Genomic DNA, 25,979 nt, shown 5'->3' with positions numbered 1-25,979 from the left:
TTCACCTTATTATCAGATGCGCAGACCTGATCAACATTGGCAAATGTGACCAATCCACATGCAACACTGTTACTTAGTTATAGTCAATATAAAATTAGAATAGTTAGAATTTTAAAAATTTAAAAGCGTCTTCTTTGACAGAATTGAAGGAGCAGAAATAAGAACAGATTTTAAAATTCTTAAAAATAATTTATCATTCAATATCTGATTAAACGTATCAGAGGGGAGATTATAGGCAATCTTCTTCTTAATGTTTCTCCTCTACATCAGGTTAGAACCAGGTACTTATAGCAAAATGTATGAGAGATTAAAGATTAAGTGACCCTTATTAGTCCCACAACGGGGAAATTTCACCTCCTCATTTTGACCCATCCGTGCAGTGAAACACAACATACACACAGGTGAACACACACCCTGGGGCTGTGAGCACACCTGCCCGGAGCAGTGGGCAGCCCTATCCATGGCACCCGGGGAGCAGTTGGGGTTAGGTGCCTTGCTCAAGGGCACTTCAGTCACGTACTGTCAGCTTCGGGATCGAACCGGCAACCTTCCAGTTGATAAGACACAAACATTTTAAAAATATTTCCTCTTTATTTTCTATATACATATTTTTAAGTATATTAGTATTTTTATTGAGTTTTTGCTTTTTTTAACCTGCAATTTGAGCTGAAATACATACGGCTCATCCACAAGTAACAGTCTTATTATTCATCTTAATGGTTCCTTAAACCCTAAAACCTTCAAAGGGTCTCTATGTGGGCCCACCCTTCACTTCCTCACTCTCATTACCACTTCAATACTGTTTTCAAAGTAGTTACTGAATAAATTAAAGCAGTTACTGAAATATAAGTCTCAGGATTAATAACTCAGTGATAAGCCAAGGGTAGAAGAGGATAACAAGTAAAAAAAGAACAAGGGGCAAAGACACACAGAAGTCAGGAAAACCTGTACTGTGTAGTCAGGCTTGTAAACTAGTTACCTCTCGCTGACCTCTGAAAGTCTCCTGCAGGGTTGGAGCTGTGTGGTGCTGGGGGCTGAGGGCTGCAGGTTATGGGGCCGTGCTCTGTCTGCTGGTTTGGTTTGGCAGCTCATCAAGCAGCAGTGAAGCTCCCTGGAGTGACAGAGCTGAGAGGGCCCGCCGTCCTGCTTTGGCCATTGTGTCACAACAACTTCCTCAACATCTGAATTAGCCATCACCAGCCCCAACACAGCGAAACCGCCTTTTAATTGGGGAGTGGCTCATACAGATGAGACACATAAACTCTCAAAGATTCTTTCAGCTCAACCTTTTTTCCTGCTCAGCCTGTTTTTGCGATATGAATCATCCAGCTGTCCACAGCTGGCTTGCTGTGCTTATTGTACAGTTTGAAAGTTATGACCAACGACTCCAGGTCAACAAGAACCAATAAAACAGAACCAATGAGTAAATTAATCAATGATATAAAAGAGCTAAGAAAGAAACTATGAGTAGAGCAGCTCAGTAAAGGTTGTACCTTCTTTGTGATTTGACTCAAGGTCACACAGCCCTTTTTAGTCCAGCTGTTTAAGGCTACCACTGAGAGCATCCATACATCCCGTCACAGGCTGGTTTGGATCTGTGTGTGCTCTCTTCAAGGACAGACTTCAACAGGTCGTCAGATTTGCAGAGAAGGTGACTGGATGCCATTTGTCCTTCATCACAACAGCGTAAAACTTCAGGGTGAATAAATATGCAGGACACATTTTGCAGATACCTTTCATTCAGCTCACAGCCCTTTCCAGGAAGTACTTTCCATCATCAGGTAAACAGCTTATTGACTGTTTGCAAAATAACAGCTGACCTGTCACAACTGTCTCTAAGTGCTTCTTCTTCTGTCAAGCACAAGAAAAACTCCTCAGGACAAACCTGCAGTGAAAGTGGTAGTGGCAGTAAATCAGTCAGAATTATTAGACTAAGAGAGGAAAAGTGTTACTGAGGAACATGTAATTGACACATGCTATCCCGATCCATCCAGAGTGTGGTCTGGTTTTATTTCACTCCTGAAGCTGAAAATGTTTTAAATTTAATCTACATGCTTACCTCAGTTAAGCTTAAATTGGTCTAGATTACTGTATTTGCTAACTTTCATTTTCATCTAAATAACAATTTTCTAGCTAAGTTAGCTTTTCTTAACTTAGAAGTGGACAGCTAGCATAAGTCAGATAAAACAGGACTGTACAGCTCTCACATTTGGTAGTAAAACTATTTGTGTAAAGATAGTCATTAATGCATTTGTGCATTTGCCAACATGCCACCAGGTGGGCCGAGCTGAAAGTTGGACAGACAGAGCAACAGTAATTAATGAAAGTGGTCAACTGACCATTTGTGTCGTACAATAATTCTGTAAAACAACAATGACTCAGTTTACACACACACACACACACACACACACAGCAGACTTCAGTGAAACAATAGAAGTAATGACGTGTAGGAGTGTATTAGGATTTCCCTTCATACAGACTGTTTTTAATCATGAATGTAAGCACTGAAAGGTCCTGTTTAATCAGACTAATTTATTAAACGGTCAAGTGCCAAGTTAAGCTATGTGGCAGAAAAACAATTAAAGTCAACAGATCTTAACATTGCTCTGTAAACATTATTTGTCATTAGACATTACTTTAAAATGTATATTAGCAAACAGAGTAACCTAGACAAAGTGTGGTTTACCTCACAGTCAGCATAAGTCTGCCTGTGAATAGTCTTCACGTACAGCTGCATGACCCTTCACATTGATTAATCCAAAACAGCTTTGATAATGGAATAAAAACAGCGCCACCCTTCAGATGATCAGGATAGTGTGTGTGAATTGAACATTCCTCAGTAACACTGTAGTATTAAAAACGTCTGATTAATTTACTGTCACTGCCGTTCCAACTGCAGGTTCATTTTGAATTTTGTTGAAGTTTTACCTTCCACTTGACAGAGGTAGTAGTATTTAGAGACAATCCTGATTGGCTGAGACATGTGTCAGTATTTGTTTGGCAAGCAGTAAATTGTCTGCACTTTTTCTGTCATCCCAACCGTTCTTCTGTCCTTATAAACATCACAGTAAATTCCTGGTCCATGTAAAGTAGATGGTGAATGAGGGCCATCCAATTATAACTAATGAATGAAGAACAATCGTTTGAGACAGACACAATGCATAATATATGAGGATGTTGTTCAGGAACAATCAGTTTAATGACTTTCACTTATTGCTGTATTTCACTTTAAGAAGTGTCTCTGAGCTGTGAGAGCACAAGAAAGATAGAAGTGCCCCTCGGTAATGAAGGCAAGGGTACACAATGTATTCAAACGGAATGTTTCACCTAAACAAATTAAGATGGAGACAGCAGAAGATAAACAAGAGGAGTGCAACCCAGAGCCTAAAGAGTAAATGGAAGACTAAAAATGTGAAAAAAAACAAACAAATAAAAACAAATGGGATAAGTACAGAAGACTGACTAATGTTAAAGGGGAAGTCCTTTGATTTTTCAAAATTTCTGCATAATTTTATGGTTAAGATGCAAACAAAGTCAATCATAGTGGTTTGATGTGAACTGCTCCATTCTAGAGAAACCTAAGAGTCAGAACTGTTCACAATAGTAGTGATAGGAAGCAGACATCTAAACAGCTTAATACCTCTAAATGCTCCCTCATGGAAAGCTATTACAACCCCTTTTCCAAAAAAGTTGGGATGCTGTGCAAAAAATAAAGAATTAAGAATGCAATGATGTGCAAATCATTCAAACCCTATATTTAATTCAAAATAGTACCAAGACAATATATCAAATGCTGAAATAGAGAAATTGTATTGTTTTTGAATTTGATGCCAACAGCACATTTCAAAAAAGTTGGGACGGGGGCAACAAAAGGCTGGTAAAGTTATGTAATGCTAGAAAAAACACCTGGTGAAACACTGAGTCTTTCCTAAGTAAAGATGGGGAAGGGTTCATCTGTTTTCACTCTATAAAAGACTGCACAGACAAATAGTGCAACAATTCAAAAATAATGTTTCTCAAACTCGCAAAGAACTTGGGGATTTCATCATCTACTCCACAGAAATCTGTTTGCAAGGGACAAGGCCAAAAACCAATACTGGCTGGCTGGCTGCGATCTTTGGGCAGCAATGCATTAAAAACAAGATTCTGTAGTGGAAATCACTGCATGGGCTCACCCACAAATGCAAGTTAAAACTCTACCATGCAAAGAAGAAACTATATGTAAGCAGGAACCACAAACGCTGCTGCAATCTCTTGGCCCGAGCTCATTTAAGATGGACTGAGGTGAAGTGAAAAGGGCCCTGTAGTCCAAAGAATCAAAATTTGAAATTCTTTTTGGAACTCCTCTGGGCTATAGAGAAGAAGGATCATCCGACTTTATCAGTGCACAGTTCAAAAGCCAGCATCCACAATGGTGCATTAGTGCACATGGGATGGGGGACTTGCACATATGTCACCCTTAATGCTGAACGATATATACAAATTTTGGAGCTGTCATTCCGATGACGTCTTTTTCAGGGGCAGCCTTGCTTATTTCAGCAAGACAATGTCAAAGCACATTCTGCAGGTAATAGACCAGCATGGCTCTGTAGCAAAAGACTCCAGGACCTGCCTGCAGCCCAGACCTGTCACCCATTAAAAAACTTGCCACATTCTAAAACAAAACATGACAATAGACACCTTGAACTGTTGAGCAGCTGAAATCCTCTCTCAAACAAGAACAGGAAAACATTTCACTTTCAAAATGACAGCAACTGGACTCTTCAGTTCCCAAACGCATACAGAGTGCTGTTAAAAGAAGAGGTGATGAAACACAGTGGTGAACATGCCTCTGTCCCAACTTTATTCAAACATGTTGCTGGCATCAAATTCAAAATGGGCATATATTTTTCAAAAAACAAAATTTCTCAGTTTCAACAGGTGAGATGTAGTCATTGTAGTATTTTGGTTTAAATGATTTGCACATCATTGCATTCTGTTTATATTTGTATTTTTCACAGCATCCCAACTTTTTGAGAATTGGGGTTGTACATGAAATGACTACGAATATGTCATGTGATGCCTGACACACTGATTTACAATAGTTGTGAGTTAAAATTTACGTTAATTCCATTCATAGTAGAGAGGTATAAGCAAGGCAGGGTAAGTTATAACAGTCCCCAAAGAAAAAAAAAAAAATCAGATTTATCACTTTTTTACCATCAGCAATATGTATAAAAACACACAAATACTATGTATAGTTCCACTGGTGGTTTTGGATAGTAAATAAAATGACTATATTTGCACTGTAAACACTGGGACCTCTGGTTCCCATCACCACCACGGCAAAGAACTTGTTGGTAAGTTCTCTAAAATGCACCATTTCACATCAGAGCACACTGAATGACTTCAGTTAGATCTCAACAACTGAATTATTAATTAAAAATGGTAAAATTATTAATTAAAAACAGTAAAACACTGAAAAATCTGTGGAATTCCCCTTTAAGGTCAAGCAGAGAGCAGAGGTAGTCTACTTTACTGGAGGACTGGTGTCCGGCTCAGTTTGGTAGTGTCTTTGAGCAGGGAAATGACTAAACTGTGCAGGACACTGACCCTCCAGGAACAGTTGCACACCGCTGCCATAGAGTCTCTTCAGATTGCATTTTAAATGTTTCTTTGAAACATGTGTTGACCTGCCTTGTTTTTAAGCCTTGTACTCAGAGTAAAGTATCAAGTATCGAAGCATTCTGCCCAAAAGTGAGAGCAGAATGTTAGAAATTAAAAGGTCTCCTGAACCGATAAACCTTTTAATTCTGATAGGATTCTGATTTAATTCTTCAGCACTAATCATCTTTATTGGACCTTATGTTGAAAAATACTCCATGGAGTGTTGCTCTGAGCTTGTTTTTGAGAGGATAGATGGTTATGATATTACTTATGTGTATATAAAATGTATAAACCTCAGAAACAATATTAAAATATATTAATTTTCTAATTAAATATAATTACATAGACCCCCCTGGAGGTCATTCATCAATGTTCTGAGTAAATGTTTTGTCGGCGTTGTACTAACATTGCAGCTCACAGGGGGTTGTGTGCTTAAAAAAGCGTCACCCAATGAGAACAGTTTAAGACTTAAAAGGCCAAACTGTTTGTACTTTCCCAAATTTCACATCTAAGCTTCAATACAAAAATGTACACTGACCACAGAAAAATAATAATCATCCCTTTGGTTTCTATAAACTAACGTTAAAATTACCACAGAGTGGTCAATGCCACTCAACCACTTGATTGGCAGTCGGGGTACACATTCTTCCGCAGTGGCTGCTAAACGATCAGAAACGTTTGACGACATTTGAGTGTAATTAGATAGTTCAGTTCACTCCGGTCCAGCTATGTTGACCAAGTACAAACAAAAACAAACCCATAATTCCTTCCTGTAGTGTTGTAGGAACCCATAAACCATCAGAGATCTGTTAAAATATCCCAAAAGCAACCCCCATCACCAGATTTAGGCTAAATGAAAGCTCTGTCTGCAGTCATAGACTACAACGTTCTTCCCTTTGTCGTGTTTCTTCTCTTTTTTGAAACTTTTCCCTCATTCGCTGTTTGTGTGCTGTCTCTCAGGAGTGTGTCCAGCTGATAGGGACCCAGTGAGGTTCTGTCTCCACCTTCCTCAGGGCGAGCTTTAGCTCGCTGAAAGCAGCCGTCAGGTCGTCGTTGACAATGACCTTTTCAAAGAGGTGACCGTACTGGTTCTCCATCAGCTGAGCGGCACTGATCATCTCCTGGAAGTCTTCCTCCTGATCAACAGCAAACAATTAATGAATTAGCAAAACTACCATAGTATTGTTTGCTTGACTGAAATATGTTCCCACCAGTGTTGGGGGTAATGCGGTATAAGTAACATAGTACCATAATTATTTTTTTCTTTAACAAAGCAGTGTAAAGCATTACAGTTTAGATTCTTGTAACCACATTATAGCTACTGATTCAATATGAATTTCACTGTTGTCTCCAAAATGACAACTTTACAGGAGAAGGTAAAAACATACTTAGTTTTATTGTAAGTCAATGGAACCAGATTTTTTCCATGTTATTTTGGGCCATTTCCTTTGGTTCATTCATCGACATACAAATGTAAAGGGCAACAGGTATTTTCAATTTATGTCAAAAACTGAAAAACAACAACAACAAAAAAAAGGTAGCGATTTGTAACTTGCATTACTCATGTGCCTCCAAAGACATGTTCGAGCTGGATTTGTTTTACCAGAGAAGGTCCGGTATTGTAAATTGTAAGAGATTTGATTGGCCTATTAGTATTACCTCAGATGGCCTGGATTGATATATCATAGCCTGGGCATTCACTTGAGCATTAACATTAAAATTAAATGGATGCAAAACAAAGCAAAACAAAACATAAAACAAACTTCCACTTAATACCAGACAGAATAGCGTTAAGCTAGTAAAGTGAGCTCATTTAACTTAACAAATGCTGCCAAACGGGACAGAAATCGCTCTGCCTTTTGAGAGGTACTTTCAGATATTTTATTTCAATCTCCTTAAAATTAGCCCTGCACCAAAAATGTTTAGATTACAGTACTCCTGTTTTGCACCTGAGGATAAGGGAATTGTGCGAAGGGCTCTATTTTAGGTCACCAAAGAACAGAGGTGCCAATGTCCATTACCAGGATTTGTTATTACAATACTGTGATGTCAATTTGAAAAGGACTCCAAATTTGACAAATTACAGTAGGTGATTTGCTCTGGATTTATTACTTAGCAGACTTGTAAAAACTACAGACATGGCAGATTCATACTGGATTAAAATCTCAACTCTCATTGGTAATCACTTAAAATACAGCACCTCCCCAGGTGAAACTAATCCAGCTCCATTAGGACTTAACAGAACAACATTAATGATGTGCGAGACATTAAAATTGTAAAGTTTCTATACACAGATTATCTGTGCCTCTGAATATTTCAACATACATCTGAACATACCAACATGAAACTGATGGATAAAGATTCATGTGCTGAAGTAGAGAGAACCCCTGCTTCACCAAAACAGGCCACACTCAGCTCTGTAAGTTTTTTTTTTTCATGAATTTTATTCATGAATATTTTATTTTGAGGCAGCAGTTTTTGGCTAGGTTTACATTTTCAAACAGCAGCAGCAAAATTCATAAATTTATTCAAGCACGACTGGCTGTGTGTTGTTCAAAGGCTGGGATGGTGACAGGTCTTGCTATTGTTATTGGATATTTAATTCTGAATAAAGTACTGAAGGACTACTAGGTTTTCCCTTGTACTTTCCAGTTTGTACATAGTTATTTGGGTTCTACAGAGTAATACAGAAGCAAAGTAATGAAGAATGAGTAAACATTTGTCCAACAAGTAAAATATAAACTAATTCTACTGCAGTAATTTGTAATTACTTTTCTTAAGTAGCTACTCCAACACAGTCTCCACTACACAGAAACAAATCATCACATGTGTTCCCAGAGTCTAATTCAGGCTGAGGTTGAACCAAAGTTTTTTCATAGACTGCCTCAGAATAAAAGAGCTATATTTTTCATCATCAAATAAAAGTTGCTTAAAAGGCAGAAATGTAGAAAATATCTACCAATGATGTATAAAATATAACAGTGATATTTAATGCTTTAGTGAAGTGGCGAGCAGTCCTGTTATAGTTTGAGGTCTGGATGTGAAACAGTTGAAATGAGCGGTGCTGAAGTGATCAGGCTCACCACACTTTTACACAGCCGCACATCTGAATGTATAATGCACTCTAGACCACATCAGAGGAGCAAGGACCCACACATAAAATGTGCCACCCTTCTCACACAGTTGCAATGTATTCAGTCATAGCTTTAGGGAGGACGCAAAAACATTAGGATGAGCCTCACTATACTTCACATGCAGAGACTTTATACAAAGGCTTCCTATGGCTTCCAATTTCAGGCTGAATTCCACTCACTTGATTCAATACACTGGCTAATTATCAGACTCTTAATGAGATGTTAGGTTAATCAGGACAGGAAAAAAAAAAACACACACACACACACACACACACACACACACACACACACACACACACGAATGTGCTGAACATAAGGTCTCAAAGACATCTTGCATATGAATTTCATGCTCACTCATCCAGAAAATTGTTTATCCCTGGATTCCTGCTTAGCCTGTATGGCCTTCATCCTCTTTGGGCTTGTGGATCCGAGTTTAGCGTTTGTGTGGTGGAGACTAGGTTTTAGTGCTAGTCTCAGAGAACATGGCATGGTTTGAGCGGCTTTACTGATTTAGAACAAGGATTTACTACACAAAAACACATGAGCCACAGAGATATGGCCAAAGGCATGAAGAGCAGACAGTCATTCCTTCTGCAAGCACAGTATCAAGAAAAGTGCAGCATAAAAAGGCATGGTGTGTGGCTCAGACACCAGGCCTCTGGGCTGACAATCGCTTCTCATTCACTTTATTTAGTTTTGCCTCTTTCTCGGAAAAAAGCAAATAAACTGAATGATGGGTTTTGTCGAGTTCTGATCAATGATCTATATGCTTTATATATGAACTATATGCTTTTATAGCCATAGGAAGAAAATGTTCTGCATGTAACCAGTAATACAAACACTCTGCTCACATGGATACGTCCTCCAAGAATCTTCTTGCAGGTTCCTAGTGACTGACAACTCTGCAGGTCATCCGAAAATCACAGTACCACTGTTACTTTCTAAAAAAGCAAGGTGCTACATCCTCTGAGAGTGGTGACCAGTTCTCCTCTACCAACCCTGATTGAACACACTTGACTCAGCTGATCAAGGCCTTATAAAAATTAGCTATTAGAGGGCCTGCAAAAAGAGGCTACTTGAAGAGGCTGCTTAAAATTATTCATACTGAGTCATAGAGAACAGTGCTTGTGGTCACTGAAGGGTTCTAATGTCACCATCCAGAACTGCATTCAAATGAAAGAGAGAACAGAGAAACAGTAAACATTAGAAGCCTCATGAAAAAATAGATTCGATAGTAAAAATAGATTGCATAGTATTGCTGATTATCCAGCAGGACTACTGATTAGATAGATAATATGGTGACGTGTGGCAAGCCACTGTGGCAACAGCAACCAGGTCAGAGCAATCTAAGGAGGTGAGTCACCACTGTCAAAGAGCACAAAGTGGGATCCTGAAGCTCAGACAGTATCACTGGGATGTAGAATAGCATCCAAGCTGTTGACCTGCATCACTGCCAGAGGAGGAATGAGGATGACTCCCATGAGAGCAGGGTATTTCTATTACTGGCTGCAAGTGAAGGTGCATGAGGAGTATCGACTGTGCTCTGCACCGCCTCTGAGGTCAGCAGCAACAAAACAGAACTTTCATTCTGTTTCTCAACATGTCTACTTTCTGCCATATCTTCCATTTTTTCGTTGCGATTATATTTTATTTTTGGATTATGTTTTTTTTTTATTATCTACTGATATATCATTCTTGCTTCATCCCACTTAAGTATTATGTTCTGAGGTCTTAAAAAATCTTCTACACTCCCTCCTTTTTTCCTCTATCAGCAGGACTTCTGATTATCTCAGATGCCTTCAGGGGCTTGACGGAAAATCGCTTTTTATTGATTCAAATAAAAAGCACCTGCCCTCTGCATTTAACCCATTTAAAAAAGGACAGATCTGGTTCAGCAAAAGGTCCCTGTTTTTATATTCCCCACGTAAAGGCTCTTCAACCCCAACTCCCAGATGACCACATACTATCATCAGGTGAAGAAAAAATAGAGAAAGTTGCTTTTCTCCTGCTTTGCTTTGTGTCACCTTAAGAGTATTACATGTCATACAATGAAACATATTTATGACTCACTATGCCTATCCACATCTGATGACACTTTTATGAAGCTTAAGGATTTTCACCTCCATTATTTTTGAAACCAGAAATGAAGGCATGCACCTCTTACACAGAAAAAAGGAGCGTGAGGGACGAAAAAATGAAATAATGTTATACAGGAGATATTAAAGAGAGAACAATACAGCAGAAGTCTGGCAATACTGAAACAATGAGAAGCCTGTTTCATGGAGTAGTGTTAGTCCCATTTCAAAGAGACTTTATCGCTCTAGCAGACCAGGAGAAGGCATTTCTCTGGGAAAGAAATATGGTGAAAGCCAGGATAAAATACGTTGGTGACATTTTCATCAAACAAGGTTTTTCTTTCATTCCAATAATAGGAAAGATGTCTGTGCTTTTAACACTGTCAGCGTCTATAAGGCCGTGTTACTGATCAGTCAGGAACTGTGGAGCTCCTCTGAGGCTGATTTGTTGAAAGCAGCCACACTGCAGAACATTTCTCTAGGCTGCTGTTGCCTATAAAGTGTATGTGCTTTATTATTCTGTGTATATTTACTGTAGTAAACAGGATTCTTCAGAAAATGAAGATACAGAGAGCTGAAAGTTGAGCACTGATGACTGAGTAGGCATTTTATTAATGGCATTACAGCATCCGTTTTGAAACTCGTGACACCTGTTAGAAACATTAGGTTTTGGAGAAGGACATTTTTTGAGCGATTACGTGTTCCTTTAAAGTGACGGTCCAGCCAATATTCAAATTTACACAATTTTTCCCTTACCACAAATGGGGTCGATCAACCAACACATATTTGCTGTCTGAAGTTTGTTGCTTGAGTTTAGCTATAAGATAACAAGCAACAGAAGCTAACAGTCACCAGTTAGTACTGTACAAACTGCATGCTTAAATCACACTTGCTACTAAGGGTGGGAAATATGACGATATTTATCATTATTGTGATAAATTTCATCACAAATAAATTTCCCAATGTTTTTTTCTGAGCATACTGTGGATACTGTCTGTACATAAACACTGAACAATGGCATGTTTCATTACAAACAGAGCATAATTAGTCCTCTTTAACCGGATTTTTTTTTTTATTTTAAATGTGGCACCACTAGTTCTTGTCTGTAACTTATCAAACGTCAAAATGTCCAAGTATAAGTTTTGCCATACTGCTCACCCCACTTACCTCAAACCATTTTGGACGTGCTTATGTGGTTTCTGGCACTGTATGACATACTGTTATCTATAAACATGATCAGCAGTATGGACATAATGCAGGCTTTTAGATTGCTGCCACTACTGGTTTTAGCTACATGATAGTAGAATGTGCTACTGCTGCTCTGCTGGCTATAAGCTATCGCAATTTACTAAACAGGTGCAGCAGCCCTTTAGTGACCATAATAAGACCAAAGGCGTGGTCACAGCTCTTTTGTGCTTTCGCCTCATTACATATGCATTTACAGGAATTTCCCTCTTAAAGCACAAAATACTAGAGATCATCATAATGAACCACTGACTGATTTACAAAGACTGATAGTAAATACTGACCGTGCGTTATTTAACACCTGTGAAAACCTTGTCTTATTTTTGGCGTTAAGCTGCCACTGTTGATAAGAAAACAGTGTTTTTCCAAACACATTATTTTACTTGGGATGGAAAAAATATTTTCACTTTTTTTACTCTGATGAAGGAAAGAAAAACTTTAATTGTGTTATTAATTTTATAATTATAAATGTTGACCTAATCTGAACCAGAATCCCCAAAGGATTTAAAAAGGCCTTTTCTCCTACCTGGTGGTAACAGGCTTTCAGATATAAAGCATGAGAGCCAAACACGTGGGTATACTGTGCTCATATGTTCATAAAACATGATCGCACGCTACTCATTTTATTCTAAGGACAACATATTGAAGGTTTATGAAGGACTTGTTCGTTGTTCAATAATGATGAAATTAGACACCTCTAAATGGCTTATTTATTATGCATGAATTCATTCTGACTTGTATCAGTACATAAGTGGGCATGCGTTATGTGAAAATAAAAAGTTATAATGATGTATAATAATAATAATAACACTTGATACATATAGGTTCTACGATATGTCAGTGTTTACTGCTTTATTGGGATTTAGTTTTTAAGAGTTTAATAAAGTGCAGTTTTACTCAGTCATCTCTTGTATGGAACACATACCGACAGATTGGTGTTAGTAATTCTTAAAAACTTAGTGATGATTATAATTCCACTTTAGAATATGGAACACATCTTAAAGTATTAGTGGCTTATTAAACTCATATTAGCTCTCCAGAATTCACTTGACACTATCTAGAACCTATAGGAGTGAAATGCTGCTATTTTTAGACTAATAGACTAATATAGTACAAACTGTCAGTAGACTGCCAGTAATTAGTGCCTTTCTTAGTAAATCTACCCTGAGTCTATTATCTTGAGTTGCTATTATATCTTTGGTGTGCATGCAAGTGTTTAAGTCACACATAATAATGGGCCTTTTACTGTACTGAACACTGAAGAGCGAGTGATAGTCCTGTATGTCTTCTGATTCACTGAGAGTGGTGTGTGTGTGTGTGTGTGTGTGTGTGTGTGTGTGTGTGTGTGTGTGTGTGTGTATGTGTGTGTCTGTGATCACTTATATTTTGGCAGTTGATCCTGTAAAGGTGCAGGAACAGACTGAGCACTAACAAACACAGCACTAATCATTTTCACACCGCAGCTTCAGTCAAACTAAACACAGCAAAGTGGCTGCAGAAATCTCTAGTATACAAATCAGCCTTCCTTTGCAAACTTACAGAGTCGTGCTGTGTGAGTGACAGAGCGAGATCTGGAGAGCTGTGTGGAGGAGTGAAGGCTAGGTCGCTAGGCTAACATGTGAGCACACCTGCGTGGCTTTTACAGCACTTAACAACGTTTAAGGGCGACCTTCAACACCGGCACGTGGAACGTCTCCACGGTGACAGCCAGACGTGTGGAGGGGTCAGGCTGCCGGGGTCAGGGTATCCCGCGGCGACCGGGGCTTGGCTCAGGTGCAGCTTCACAGTAATATACGCAAGAACTGTACTCTGTGAAAGCTATTAGACTGCCTACTAATTCACACCCTCACGCACGCTTACACACAAAGAACAGTACGGTTCATGTGCTAATTGGTTTCATGTGTGTCCCCTTTGAGTGGATCCATGCAGGTGAAGCATGAGCTCAGGCTTATCACATTACCACTCCAGGGGAAGCTGACACAAACACACACACACACACACACACACACATACACACGCGAGAGCACACGCACACAAAGTCACCCAAGTGTAAAGGGATTGTCCAACAGTCAGAGAGAGTTAACGGCAAACTGTGGACGTGTTTGATTGACCTCAAATAAAAATAAACAAAAACAGCTATGTAGGACATTTCGCCTGGATCTGAAACTGCTTACTCAGGAGTTCAAATTTGAAAAAAAGTTATGTATTGAAGTTGATTTAAACGTGTACATTAATTTCACATTAATACGCTGCCAGTCAAAGTGTGGACAGGCGTAAACGAATATGCATATTTCATAATCCTAAAGACATTCTGAGCTAAAGGCTTACGCTTAAACACAAATGAAAGTTGATGCACATGTACAAAATTATTTCCAAAACAAAAAAATGAAAAAATATACATTAAAAGATATACATTTTTCAGTGGAAAAAAACAAACACACAAATAAAGAAAGTACAGTATGCAGTAAGCCTCAACAACTAAATGTAAAGATTTTCAGCATTTTGTACATCCACCCTTTGCCTTTTTTGCAGCTATGATTCTTTTCAGGAGACATGCTTTCAGCTTTTCAAAAAAACTTGCAAGAATATTTTTCCGCACCTCCAGAGTTCAGTCTTAGAAATTGGTTGCAGTTTTGCTTCTCACAGTGCAAGTAATACTAAACACATTCTATGATGAGGTCTGGGCTCTGGGGTGTTTAGTCCATTGTTCTGAAAAGACCAGCAGATTCTTTATTTGAATTTTGCTCCTTAGTAAGAGCTTCTTTACAGCTGCACATCCTTCCGGATCTATAGCGTTGAGTTGTCGTCTCAACAAGTTGTTTTAGAAAGTCTCAGCGTATGTGTGTCTTCTTCAGTCCCTTGGAAAAGTGTCTCAAGTGGCTCTCAAGTGGAGAGAACATCAAGGACGTGCAAAGCTACATCAAGGCAAAGGGGGTATACCTTCTAAAAGAATCTAAAATAGAAGGTAGTTCTGATTTGTTTACCTTTTTTGGTCTCTGCATAATTCCATATGTGTTTGTTATAGCGTTGGTGTTTTTCACAGCTTTTTATAAAATGTGGAAAACAGTAAAAATAAGGAAAACACTCCTAAGAGTAGGTATGTCCCACCTTTTGACTAGTACTCTACATAGCATATAGCAATTTTGTCTTGCGGTATACTGGCAACAACTGTGCTGGTGTGACATATTTTAGTCATGTGAAGGTGACATACACATCTGAATCAAGTAAAATCCCTTTGTAGTGTGTGAGAAATGAAAATTTGAATTTAATTTAATTTAACTGAATTTTACCGTAAAAGATTTGGACGAGCCCTTGTCATCCTTTCCTGAGATTATTTTAGCATTCTTCCTGGTCTCTCTTAAACGCTCAATGGACGGAGGCTTCACAAACACCACGTAGGGCTTAAATTCAGCTGTGCGGAGATGCTTCAGTGTCTGTCAACAGAGAGAGAGAAAGGTCAGAGAACGAAAGAAAAGAAAAAGAAAAAGAAAGAAAAATGAAAGTCATCAAAACACCATCAATCACACCATCATAATCGTGCTTGATATTGATACTATTGTACATTATTGATATTAGTCACTATTACATTTTGAAACACAACAAAGCAGATCATTCACACTGAGCTGAACTAATATGACATTAGGAAGGGAGGCATTCACTGTAGAGAGTCCTAATTACTTTCATCCTGTTTTATCAAACCTGAGTCTGTGAACTCAAAGAGGCCAAGGTCAGTGAGAAAATAAGAGACACCCAGCAAAAAAGAGAGCACAGGAGAGAGAGAAAAACAGCTTTATAAAGTTGGCTGAAGTGGATAGCTAACAGAACCACTGGCACTGTTCCTTTCCCTTCACTCTTACGCTCTGTCTCTGAGATAAAGACAAGAAACAGTCAAGGACCACCAAAGCCCAGTGTGTGTGGCCAGGATCATGTTGGTCTGGCTAGGCTTTGGGTCCAGTGAGACGAGCTCTGAAGTGCACTGAGAGCATAATGACATGGATACTGTTGTAGGTTTGGATGGGCTGATGTGAAAGCTGAAGAAAGACTCTGGCACAGAATGGACTTCCTTTGTCTTTTAAAGGCTGTGGCATTGACAAAATACATGCTTTAAGAAAGTTCATGTTTTACCCATTTTGTGGATTTGAGTCTATATGCCTGCTTTGACAGGCTATTTTTGCAGCAGTGCCAAGACTCACTGCTATATATTGAAAGCAATATACTGGTGTTTCTGTCACCTTGTAATCCACAATTTGGCAGTGGTCAATGGTGGGCAGTTTGCTGCAAGAAAATGAGAGCTTCATTTAAATGAGATTGCACAAAGCTGGGTGTTGGTATTTTGGTAAATGACTGAACTGTTCCCATAAAAGCAGAAAGAACCAGGCCTAAACTCTAATATTTAGTGGTGAAATCCAGTAATTTGGTGGTTCCACCACTGTAAGGCATTAACTCACAACTTACATGGGAAATGCAAAACAATTCCAGTGAATCATGGAATAACGTTTTAGTTCCTGTAGGTGCTCTAGGCCTGTCACAAGCATGGAATTTTAGCTGACAATTAATTGTCGAGTAAATAGTTGTGATTAACCATTTAATTGTCGTTTCTTTTTTGTCATATGCAACTATTAACGTACAAGCCTAAAGTGGCTGATTAGCTTCTTCGCAATGTTTATATAGTAGCTAACATTGGTGGTACTGTTTAAATGATACATCACACTGTTGTCTAAAGTGACACTGAATCACATGTAGAGTTTAACTAAGCTACATTTTCTTCTTGAGAGTGAAATTATAGGCAAGAAAGCACTTGTTTTGCTAGCACACATACTATAAACATTAGAATAAACTACACAGCTAACAAAACTAAACACTACTCAGTGCTGATCTCTAAAATGTTAAAGCACCAAGACAAAGTTTTTTTGTTGTCATAAGATCCATGATGTGTCTCAATGAATATATTTACTGTTTTTTATATATATATATATATATATATATATTTGCCATGAATGATCCAAAGCGCACCTCAAAATCAACACAAAAATGATCACAGAAAGGTTTTGCCATGGCCACCTCAGTTCCCTGACCTAAGCCCTTGTGGGCTGAGCTGGAGAGGCCACTGTCTGTTTGGAGGAAGAGTCTCCAATTGTTTACCATGTGTTCTCCAGCCTCATTAAGCATTACAGGAAAAGACTCACAGTTGTTATCTTTGCAAAGGAGGACTACACAAAATACTAAATGAAAGGATGCCAACAATTGTGGCACACACAGACCTAAGAAAAATATTCATTTCCTGATAAGATTTAGTTTTTTTTTCAATTATTGTACTTTAAATAAAGGATGAGTAAGAAAATGTTTTTTTACAGCCTGTTTTGCCCATGTTTACCAGGGGTGCCAATCTGTGGAGGGCACTGTATTTGAGAGACGATCACTATACCCATGATAGAACTCAGTGGTATAGCCCAAGTGCTCCCCCTCTCTCTCTTCTGAGTTTTTAAAGTCTATTTTGTGAGCACGTTTTACTCCTATTTACTATCCGGGACCTGGCAGTTACTGTAGTGCATATCATTTTCTGAGTGCTTCACATCGTTCTTTTGGAACTGTGCGTTCTGTCGTGTTAACATTCAAAATACTGTGTAAAGTTCCCTTCGGTGTAATTTTAAGAGAAGAAAACAGAACAAAACTGTCCAATCCAAACAAGTTACATCAGGTTTCTAAGACATTCTTTTAGCATGGAGTAGCAGCGCTCAAGAAATATGGGTTCATTAACTTTATTAATACAAACTGATTAACTTTATTAATGCTAACATAAATCAACTTTATTAATGCACAGAGTCTTTAACTTTTTAAATGTGACCTTAAATATCTGATACTCTGACATATTCAGAAAACATCTTGCTATTTAATTTTAACAGCCCAGCACTACTGATGGGATATTTCTACTGTCTTTTACTGCATCGCAAGCCCACTACTTTCTGGTGAATGGTCTGCTTCCACATTACTGCAAAGACAAAGACACAGATACCTGCTCATCAGGTTTGCAACTTTGGCACATGTGCCTCTTTGCCATAAGGGGGTCAAGACCCTGCATTAAGTGAGCCATTTCTGTATATAGACTGATTGAATAAAATTAATCATATGACTGTCTGAGAGGATCCTAATCAACACATCATCTATTTAAACTCTACTTCACCCAACCCTTTTCCACAGTGTGCATATGTTCTGCTAAAAAACTGCACATGCCATGTGGATAAACTCTCAGATCTCTGTGACACTAAGCAACCATTAGCACACAAAGTAACACAAATTTCACATCACTTCAGAAAAATACGGCGGATCTCAGCAGTGTGAGAGAGAACAACTCCAAACTGAATCAAGGCAGTTTCAGAACTTCTTTGGCTCTTCAAGCCTAATTAGAGGTTAATCACATGGGTCCATATATTAAGAGTTGATGATGATAAACCAGTTTCTGCATCAAGTCCATCAAGTCTAAAACTCCTTTTAAATCTGGCAGTGTAAGACAGTGTAATAATAAAGGCATCAGGCTAAGCTCAACTGAGCTCCTGCAGTATGCAGGCACTGCATAAAGTAAACACTGCCTCGATGGTGCCAGAAGGCACTCTGGCCAGCAAGTAGGAGACATATAAATTTTGTATTAGATTTCCCATGTTGGACTTCTTGCTTGTTGGTTAGCATGCCTGCCAGCTTGACTCTAAGAGCTGTGTTAATCAAGCCTCTCAGCAAGAGCGCTTCTGAAGGATCCGTCTTTGCCTTTATATATTACATTGATTAATATTAGACTGACATGAAAGATGATTCGAAGTGTATTCTTTAATTCTCTAGACTCCTAATCTGAGTCTCATTCAAATGAACTTCCAGTAACTACTCACTTCAGACCGGTTTCTGAGAGCCTTTTATACATTATTTGTACTTTTACTGTCTCAATTGAAACATGCTAAGATAGATACTGAAGTGTGCATGTTTGAATGAAAGGAAGAACAAGTGCTAATAACCAACAGTGACTATGTGCACAAAAGTGACTATGTGCATCATTGTGTAAAGTACAGGGGTGGAAAAATAATCAAGCCTTAGATGTACTGTGTTTCTTTCTTGAAAGATTAGGAATTGTTTCACAAAAAAATCATCAATTGAATTTTTATATAGCTTCAACATAACATTGAAAACCACATTAAAGTGCTAACAAACGTTAGCAATAGCACAGCAGTGTAATTAGGAAAAAAAAACTTAGGATAAAGTACAAGTTTTTACACTGAACACTGCTACTTAAATCATGTTTATGATTATATAAGCAAAAACGTTAAATTAGATTTAAAAAGCTGGAATCTCTCATGCATTTATGTTATGTCCGGACATCTGTTTTAGTGTGTTACCTTGCAATGCTCTATGGCAGGGTTTCTCAACTCCAGTCTTTTCTGAATATAATATTTCACCAGCATCCATTTCTATGGCCTATATTATGCACTGTTAATAGTTGAATTTGAATGGAGTGTTCATTCAGTGCACAGTGCACAAGTCTACAGAAATGTTTTATTTTCTAACAGGTTTAAACCAAAAGCTAACAAAAAAAGCTGTACAATTTGCTATATTATATACATCATCTTATACAAAGAACAAAATGATCAAATAATGTAGTTTAGCTTTTGTTGGTTTAAACCTATTAGAAAATAAAACATTTCTGCAGACTTTACAAGTGCACTGAATGAACACTCCATTCAAATTCAACTATTAACAGTGCATAATGTAGGCCATAGAAATCAAGAATTGAGAAGCATCAAGATGCATTGAGAATTGCTTTACAGTTGGTATAGTGTAGTGGGTAGCAAGTCGCCCCCCCAGCCCCCCCCACGCTGCAGACTGGAGTTTGAGCACCCACCTAACCAAGCTCCCCACTTTATACCAATAAAAGTCCCTGGGCCAGATGCCTAACACTACCTTCGCCCACCTCTGTAAAATGATCAAATTGCAAGTCGCTCTGAATAAAAGCTTCTGCCAAATGCCATAAATGTAAACAATTCATAATTGTATCTTGGCACCCTAAATTGAAATTTCGTTTGCAGCAGAATCAGAATTCATAGAAAAGAGAGCCAGTTATGTGTAAATATCTATCTATATGTATGTGTATGGTTGCCAAAATGTGTACAGCTTCCAAATTTTGCACTGATGTTAGATCTTTCTACTCCTGGCTCTACAGACACAGCTGTGTGTGGCACAGTGCTCTGATCTGAGGAAGAGCCAGGTGCGAGTGTGTGGAGGAATGTGGAACCACAGAGGTGTGAGACAGGATGAAGCAAGAGAGAGAGAAAGATAGATGGGTTTGAGTGGAGAAGGAACAGCGGCTGCCAAGTTTGGAACAAACAAGAGAAATATCATCACAAGACTTAGTGTGTGTGTTTTACTTACATGGGGCTGCACATCCAGAAGGCACACCTTGTTTTTGGCTAAAACAGACCGAACAGAGTCCACACTCGTCCCATAGTAATTCCCCTTATATTCACCATGTTCAATAAACCTGGGACATTGACAGAGAGAGTATACAGTTAATAAATGGGTCTTAAGGCAAAATGAATGCTCTTTTGACTATAAACAGCCCTGTTAAAAAAATGTTTCGGACAGATAATGAACTGGCAACGTCACAGAGTGCTCAGAAAAACATCAGTCAGTTCAGCCCTCTCCTACATAAGAACGCTGAGAGACGGCCTCGGAAAAGCCATGATGTGCTCGCAGTAAAGCCCGCTCAGAAATCCTCCGTAGGCTCACCCGCGCTCGCATTCTTCAGCACAACACTATTCCAGACGCTCTGGCACATCGACCCTTTATATAATCTTCTATGTTACACTTTAAATCAGTAACACCTGTCTCCCCAAAGCACAGGCAGCCCCAAATGCCAAAGGCTGGAGTAATACCGCTTCCTGAGTAGGCAAAGGCAAACAAACACTTTTCCACCACATTCTTATTCCCTCTCTGTCTCCCCTCTCCCCCTGATCAATGTCACCAAACACCAGAGCGTATTTTTAGCAGATAGGTAAAAAGAGAAATAGCTCAGAGACGACGAATGTGGAAAGAATTCCTGAATGACAAACCCTTACTTGGTATGCTGTAGTGAAAGAGCAGCAGGGAAATGCGCTAATGTTCAGTTATGCAATACGGAAAAGCCACGCTCTTAAAAAAAAATGGAAGTCATTTAACATGTTTAATTATCTAAAGGACACTGTGAGCACGTACAAGATCGTGGGGAGGTTTTTGGGCCATAAAGCTCAGGTGCCAGTACAGCAATATTCAAAGGCAGTGATTTGCATGGCCAGTCCTAGAGAACCTATATACTGTATTTATATAAGTAGGACCTGAACTACATGAACATTATGTCACTGATATTGATGCTAATCAAACTGATAAAAGAAAAAACTGATAACTGACAATATCAGCTGAGTTTAAACAGGATCCAATCCTGTTAAATGTCAAATATGATTATCAGTTCTCAACTGTCAATTTTCATAAACTCAAACAGCAGAAACTCTCAAACTCTTTAATAACATAAAAATCATACTGCCAAGGGTGGAGCTTTCCAGCTCTTTCAGAGGCCCGGTTGGTGTCTGTTGGGCAGCTCTTATATTTTTACAGTTTTTATGTTCACATCATATCATGCTAAAGGTTAGATTTGGGTGAATTTTATAGGTTTATGTTAATCATGAAGCAGTTTTGTGTTCAAGTTGGCTAGTTGACCTTGTACTGCCGTAATAAATACGAGTAAGCATTTTTGTTGACACCAATACATCCACATAACCTTAGTATTGACCTTTTTTGTTTTTGTTTGTTTGGCCAATCGATATCAGTTAAGACCTAGTTATGAGGAATCAAAATGTTACTAATTATGACTAAGAAGACAGCCATACGGATATGGACTTCCACAATCCACAATATGTATAATACATTTTTGACACACAGATACAATAAACTAGTAGTTTCACATTTCAAAACCATCAAAAACCATCAATAAAGTTATTATTTAACATTTCACATACTGTGCTGCGCTAAATTCATTTAAACAGGACTAATTATGCTCTCTTTGGAATAAAACATGCAGTTGTTCCAGTGTTCTTTAAGTACTGGTGATATCTGACATATGCTCAGAAATGTGTGCATCACAATAATGATAAACGATCATCAGATTGCCCACTCCTAGCTAGCACTATGTAAACTGATCACTCTAATTGGTCCCTACAAGCTTTCATTTACCATTAGCCACATTAGTATTTTTGATAGTCAACTCAAACTTACTAACCCACAAAAAGAGTTTCATAGTACGTTTTTTATAAGCAATTAACTGATAAATAACTGCTACTTATGCGTTATGGGATATGCTGGTTCTCAGGGTCTTCCTTTTTCAAGTCTTACAGTCTTCCTGTTTCAAATCTAAATGCACTGGTCCTCTCCAAAAATGGATTCTTTCTTTAAATCACTGTTTTCAGGCATGTTTGTTTTCACTCTATGCATAACCATCAGAGTGATTTTCAGTGGTTTCACTCTGGTCTCGTACACCGCATCGTCAGAGCCCAACAATGACATGGTCAGACCATTCTGCTGGGTGCTAAGAAGAGGTTCTTTACTGTTAATTTGACATTTACCGTAACCGTAAATTGCACAAGTGTCTGTTTTCTGGGAAGCTCATTTAAGGCAGGCCTGCTAAATGAGTTTTGAGTCCTGTGGTGTTTGTTGTCCTGAAGGCTGGTGTATAGATTGGATGTCGGGGTGGAGGCTGCCTCTGTGGTTTTGGGTTAATTTGGGGTAATCTGTTTTTAGGCCAGTGCAGGGTTTTCCTTGGGAATGCCGATGTCACTTGCTCGTCACACGAGAATGAGCATCTCCCACTGGCACGCACTACTGTGGACATTGATCAGACACACTCATACATAGATACATACACAAACATTTCAACCTGCTCTGTCCAGCTGCTTTCTCCTCTCCTCTGTTTCACCTCTCCATTCTCTTCCTTTCAGGCCCTTCCTTTGTATATACCAAGTTCTGATTTACACTTAGTTTAATGTTTGCTACAAATGACTACAAAACCATTGTATGTCATTTTCCACCACACAGCAGCCTAAAAACAGTTCCAAAGGCCTAAAGTGCAGGCAAAGTGACATTCTATCCACTTTCCTGTGGTGCTGTCTTATTCTCTGATGAGAGGCTGTGGAAAAACATCCATCAACGGGCCATCCATATGGATCACGGCTTGTGAACCACAGGGCACAAGCAGTCTAGTCACACACACGTTCGAGCACACATATGCACACAAACACACAGACAGAGAAACATCCCACTTGTCAGCAGCCTCTCACTCTCACTTGCAATACAAGTACAAGAGAATTATAATAAGATGATCCTGCCACACGAAATAAAATGGAATGGAAAAACATTGGGCACCACTGAACACAACCCAAGTGAATATCTGTAATAACGCCTTTAGGGCTGTGCTTAAAGCCAGTCAATACATGCATATTAATGAACTTCACGAAAAAGAGGTTATTTTCATATATACTATATGGCCAAATGTATGTGGACACCTGAGCATCAATTTGGAGTGTCCCCCCTTTTTGCAGCAATAACAGTTTCCACTCTTCTGGGAAAGCTTTCCACAACATTTTGGACAGTGTCTGTAGGAATTGGTGCCCATTCAGTCAAAAGATTATTTGTGAGGTCAGGCATTGATGTTGGAGAAGGCCTGTCTCGCAATTAACATTCCAGTTAGTGTTCAGTGGGGATCAGGTCAAGCTGGTGTTCCTTCACACCACACTCATTCAACCATGTCTTCATGGACCTCGCTTTCTGCACAGGGGCACATTCATACTGGAACAGGAAAAGGTCTTTCCCAAACCTATTTAATTGTCTAAAATCTTTTTGCTGTAGCATTAACATCACCCTTCACTGGAAGTAAGGGGCTGAGCCCAAACCCTGAAAAACAGCCCCAGGCCATTATCCCTCCTCCACCAAACACTCCAGAGAATATGTTTCCACTGCTCCAGAGCCCAGTGACGCATAGCGGCATTATGCATAGCGATCTTACGCTTGTGTGCAGCTGCTTGGCCATGGAAAACCATTTCACAAAGCTCTCGATGCACAATTCTTGTGCTAATAATGGCTGAAACACCTGAACTCAACAATTAGGGGTGACCACATACTTTTGGCCATACATTGCATCTCTCTAACATTCTCTCTCTTGATAACGACCTGGACTAACAAACATAAACATAGACTGCAACTGATTACATAGTGGAAGATAAGGGGTTACAGAAAGATGCCTGCCTCTGCAATTAGCATTTTTACTACTTCTTGTCATCCCACACCACTGTGTAGCTCGTTTTAGTAAAGTTCCATCTACTGTTGGCCATGTACGCGTCTGAATAGCATGCATGCGCATCAGAAATTGCTTGATGGTATCTGTATTCCCTATTGCTGATACCGATACTACATTTAAGTAGTGATCAGTATCTGTATCTGTGCAGCCCTACTTTTAATTAATGGAATAACTAGCTTTAAAAAAAGGGGAAACAATACAAACTGACTTCAAGTGGAATCACGAAAGCAGCCTTTCAAAAAAAAAACAGAGTCATAAAAGAACTTAAAATATCATCGCTGTCCAAAGAAAACCATGTATCTCCATTTTTGTCGATTTTTATTTTTCTACATCATTTCAACACACCAGCTGTCTTTTACATTGTGTGAAAACTGTGGGGAAATTTCATGATGAATAGGCCAATAAAAATGCTTTAAAAATCACTTGGAATAAAATCTCTTTACATTAACTTACATTGAAAGGCAACAGTGTTTTTACACTCTCCTGAAAAGTTACTACTGATTTTTATTTCCTGAAATACTCTCACAGGTAAAAAGACTCACTTGTTGTTGTGAATATCTGTTTCAAACAGGTGTTTAGAGATGAAGTGATACTCCACACCATCACTCTCCTGGCTCCTCTTCGCTCGAGAGGTGTCTGTGAAAGAGGAAGAGCAAGAGGGAAAGAGTGAAAGAAAGAGAAGTAAATTATAGCTGAGGGAAAACGTACTCAATCACACTTATTCCACCCCCCCTTTGAAATGGTCAAATGGCTCAAGTCCCACAGCCACTGGGGTTACGTTCCACACTCAAACAGCACGAGGCTGTCATGTTAAGCCCTGTAACACTGCTATAGGGTCTATATCAGGCGCTTACACACTGCGTTATAGGACCATGAGCACAGCCAGTGGCATTCCTAATGTTTTTATAGAGCAGTAAGAACACAGTGGTTCTGCTAACAAACCGTCAGAAGCGTACAGTACCAGCAGCAGAACCCAGCTCCCTCTGACTCTCATTAACTCCTGTCCCTGTTTGCCTGGCTGTAAAGCACGGCCTGTTAAATTGGGCCACGCGTGCCGGGCCGGCCAGTGTGGCACCAGCCCGTTTAGTAGGGGTCAAAGGTTGCTGTGCTGAGGCCCGCTGCGGCATGTTTAACGAGAGCCGGAGAGGTCAGAGGTCGCGGCGGTCCACTCCACAGACAAACTGTCCGAATGCCGGCTCCAAAACAAACTATTAAAGTTTTATCACTGTTCCAACAAGCTGAGTGCCAGGATTCTCCTTCTTTCCACCTCCCCCTCTCCTTCCTTTCTGCCTCTCTCTCTCTCGCAGCGCTCCCTCCTGATTCAATCCTTCCATCTCTCTGCTTCACTGTAACTCATCCATCTCTTCATTTCCCTCATACTGTACCATCATCTAGTAATTTACAACAGGCTCCAACACAAAGCCGCTTCAGCTTTTACAATGTATGTTTTACATTAAGAGAAAGAGAAAACCGCTAGCTTTACAAGGCAGGAAAACTCGCTCATTGTCTTCCCCCTCAGTA

The 25,979-nt window shown here is 39.2% G+C and overlaps 1 protein-coding gene across 4 annotated transcripts in view; it reads right to left on the bottom strand.

Moving 5' to 3' along the window:
• Positions 1 to 5,249: 5,249 nt before the first annotated feature.
• mpp7a (membrane protein, palmitoylated 7a (MAGUK p55 subfamily member 7)) overlaps positions 5,250 to 25,979 on the bottom strand; it is a 162,051-nt gene continuing 141,321 nt past the window's right edge. For all 4 annotated transcript variants that reach the window (XM_036572319.1, XM_036572318.1, XM_036572320.1 and 1 more), the window contains 4 exons: positions 25,001 to 25,094; positions 20,510 to 20,618; positions 15,391 to 15,534; positions 5,250 to 6,782 (listed from right to left, as the gene is read on the bottom strand). In XM_036572319.1, the coding sequence (XP_036428212.1) occupies positions 6,603 to 6,782; positions 15,391 to 15,534; positions 20,510 to 20,618; positions 25,001 to 25,094 (527 nt within the window). In that variant the 3' untranslated portion in view covers positions 5,250 to 6,602. The remainder of the gene's footprint in view (positions 6,783 to 15,390; positions 15,535 to 20,509; positions 20,619 to 25,000; positions 25,095 to 25,979) is intronic.

This window comes from Colossoma macropomum, unplaced genomic scaffold (genome assembly GCF_904425465.1).
Source record: "Colossoma macropomum unplaced genomic scaffold, Colossoma_macropomum, whole genome shotgun sequence".
Lineage (NCBI taxonomy): Eukaryota > Metazoa > Chordata > Actinopteri > Characiformes > Serrasalmidae > Colossoma > Colossoma macropomum.
This window is presented reverse-complemented; position numbering and strand designations above follow the sequence as displayed.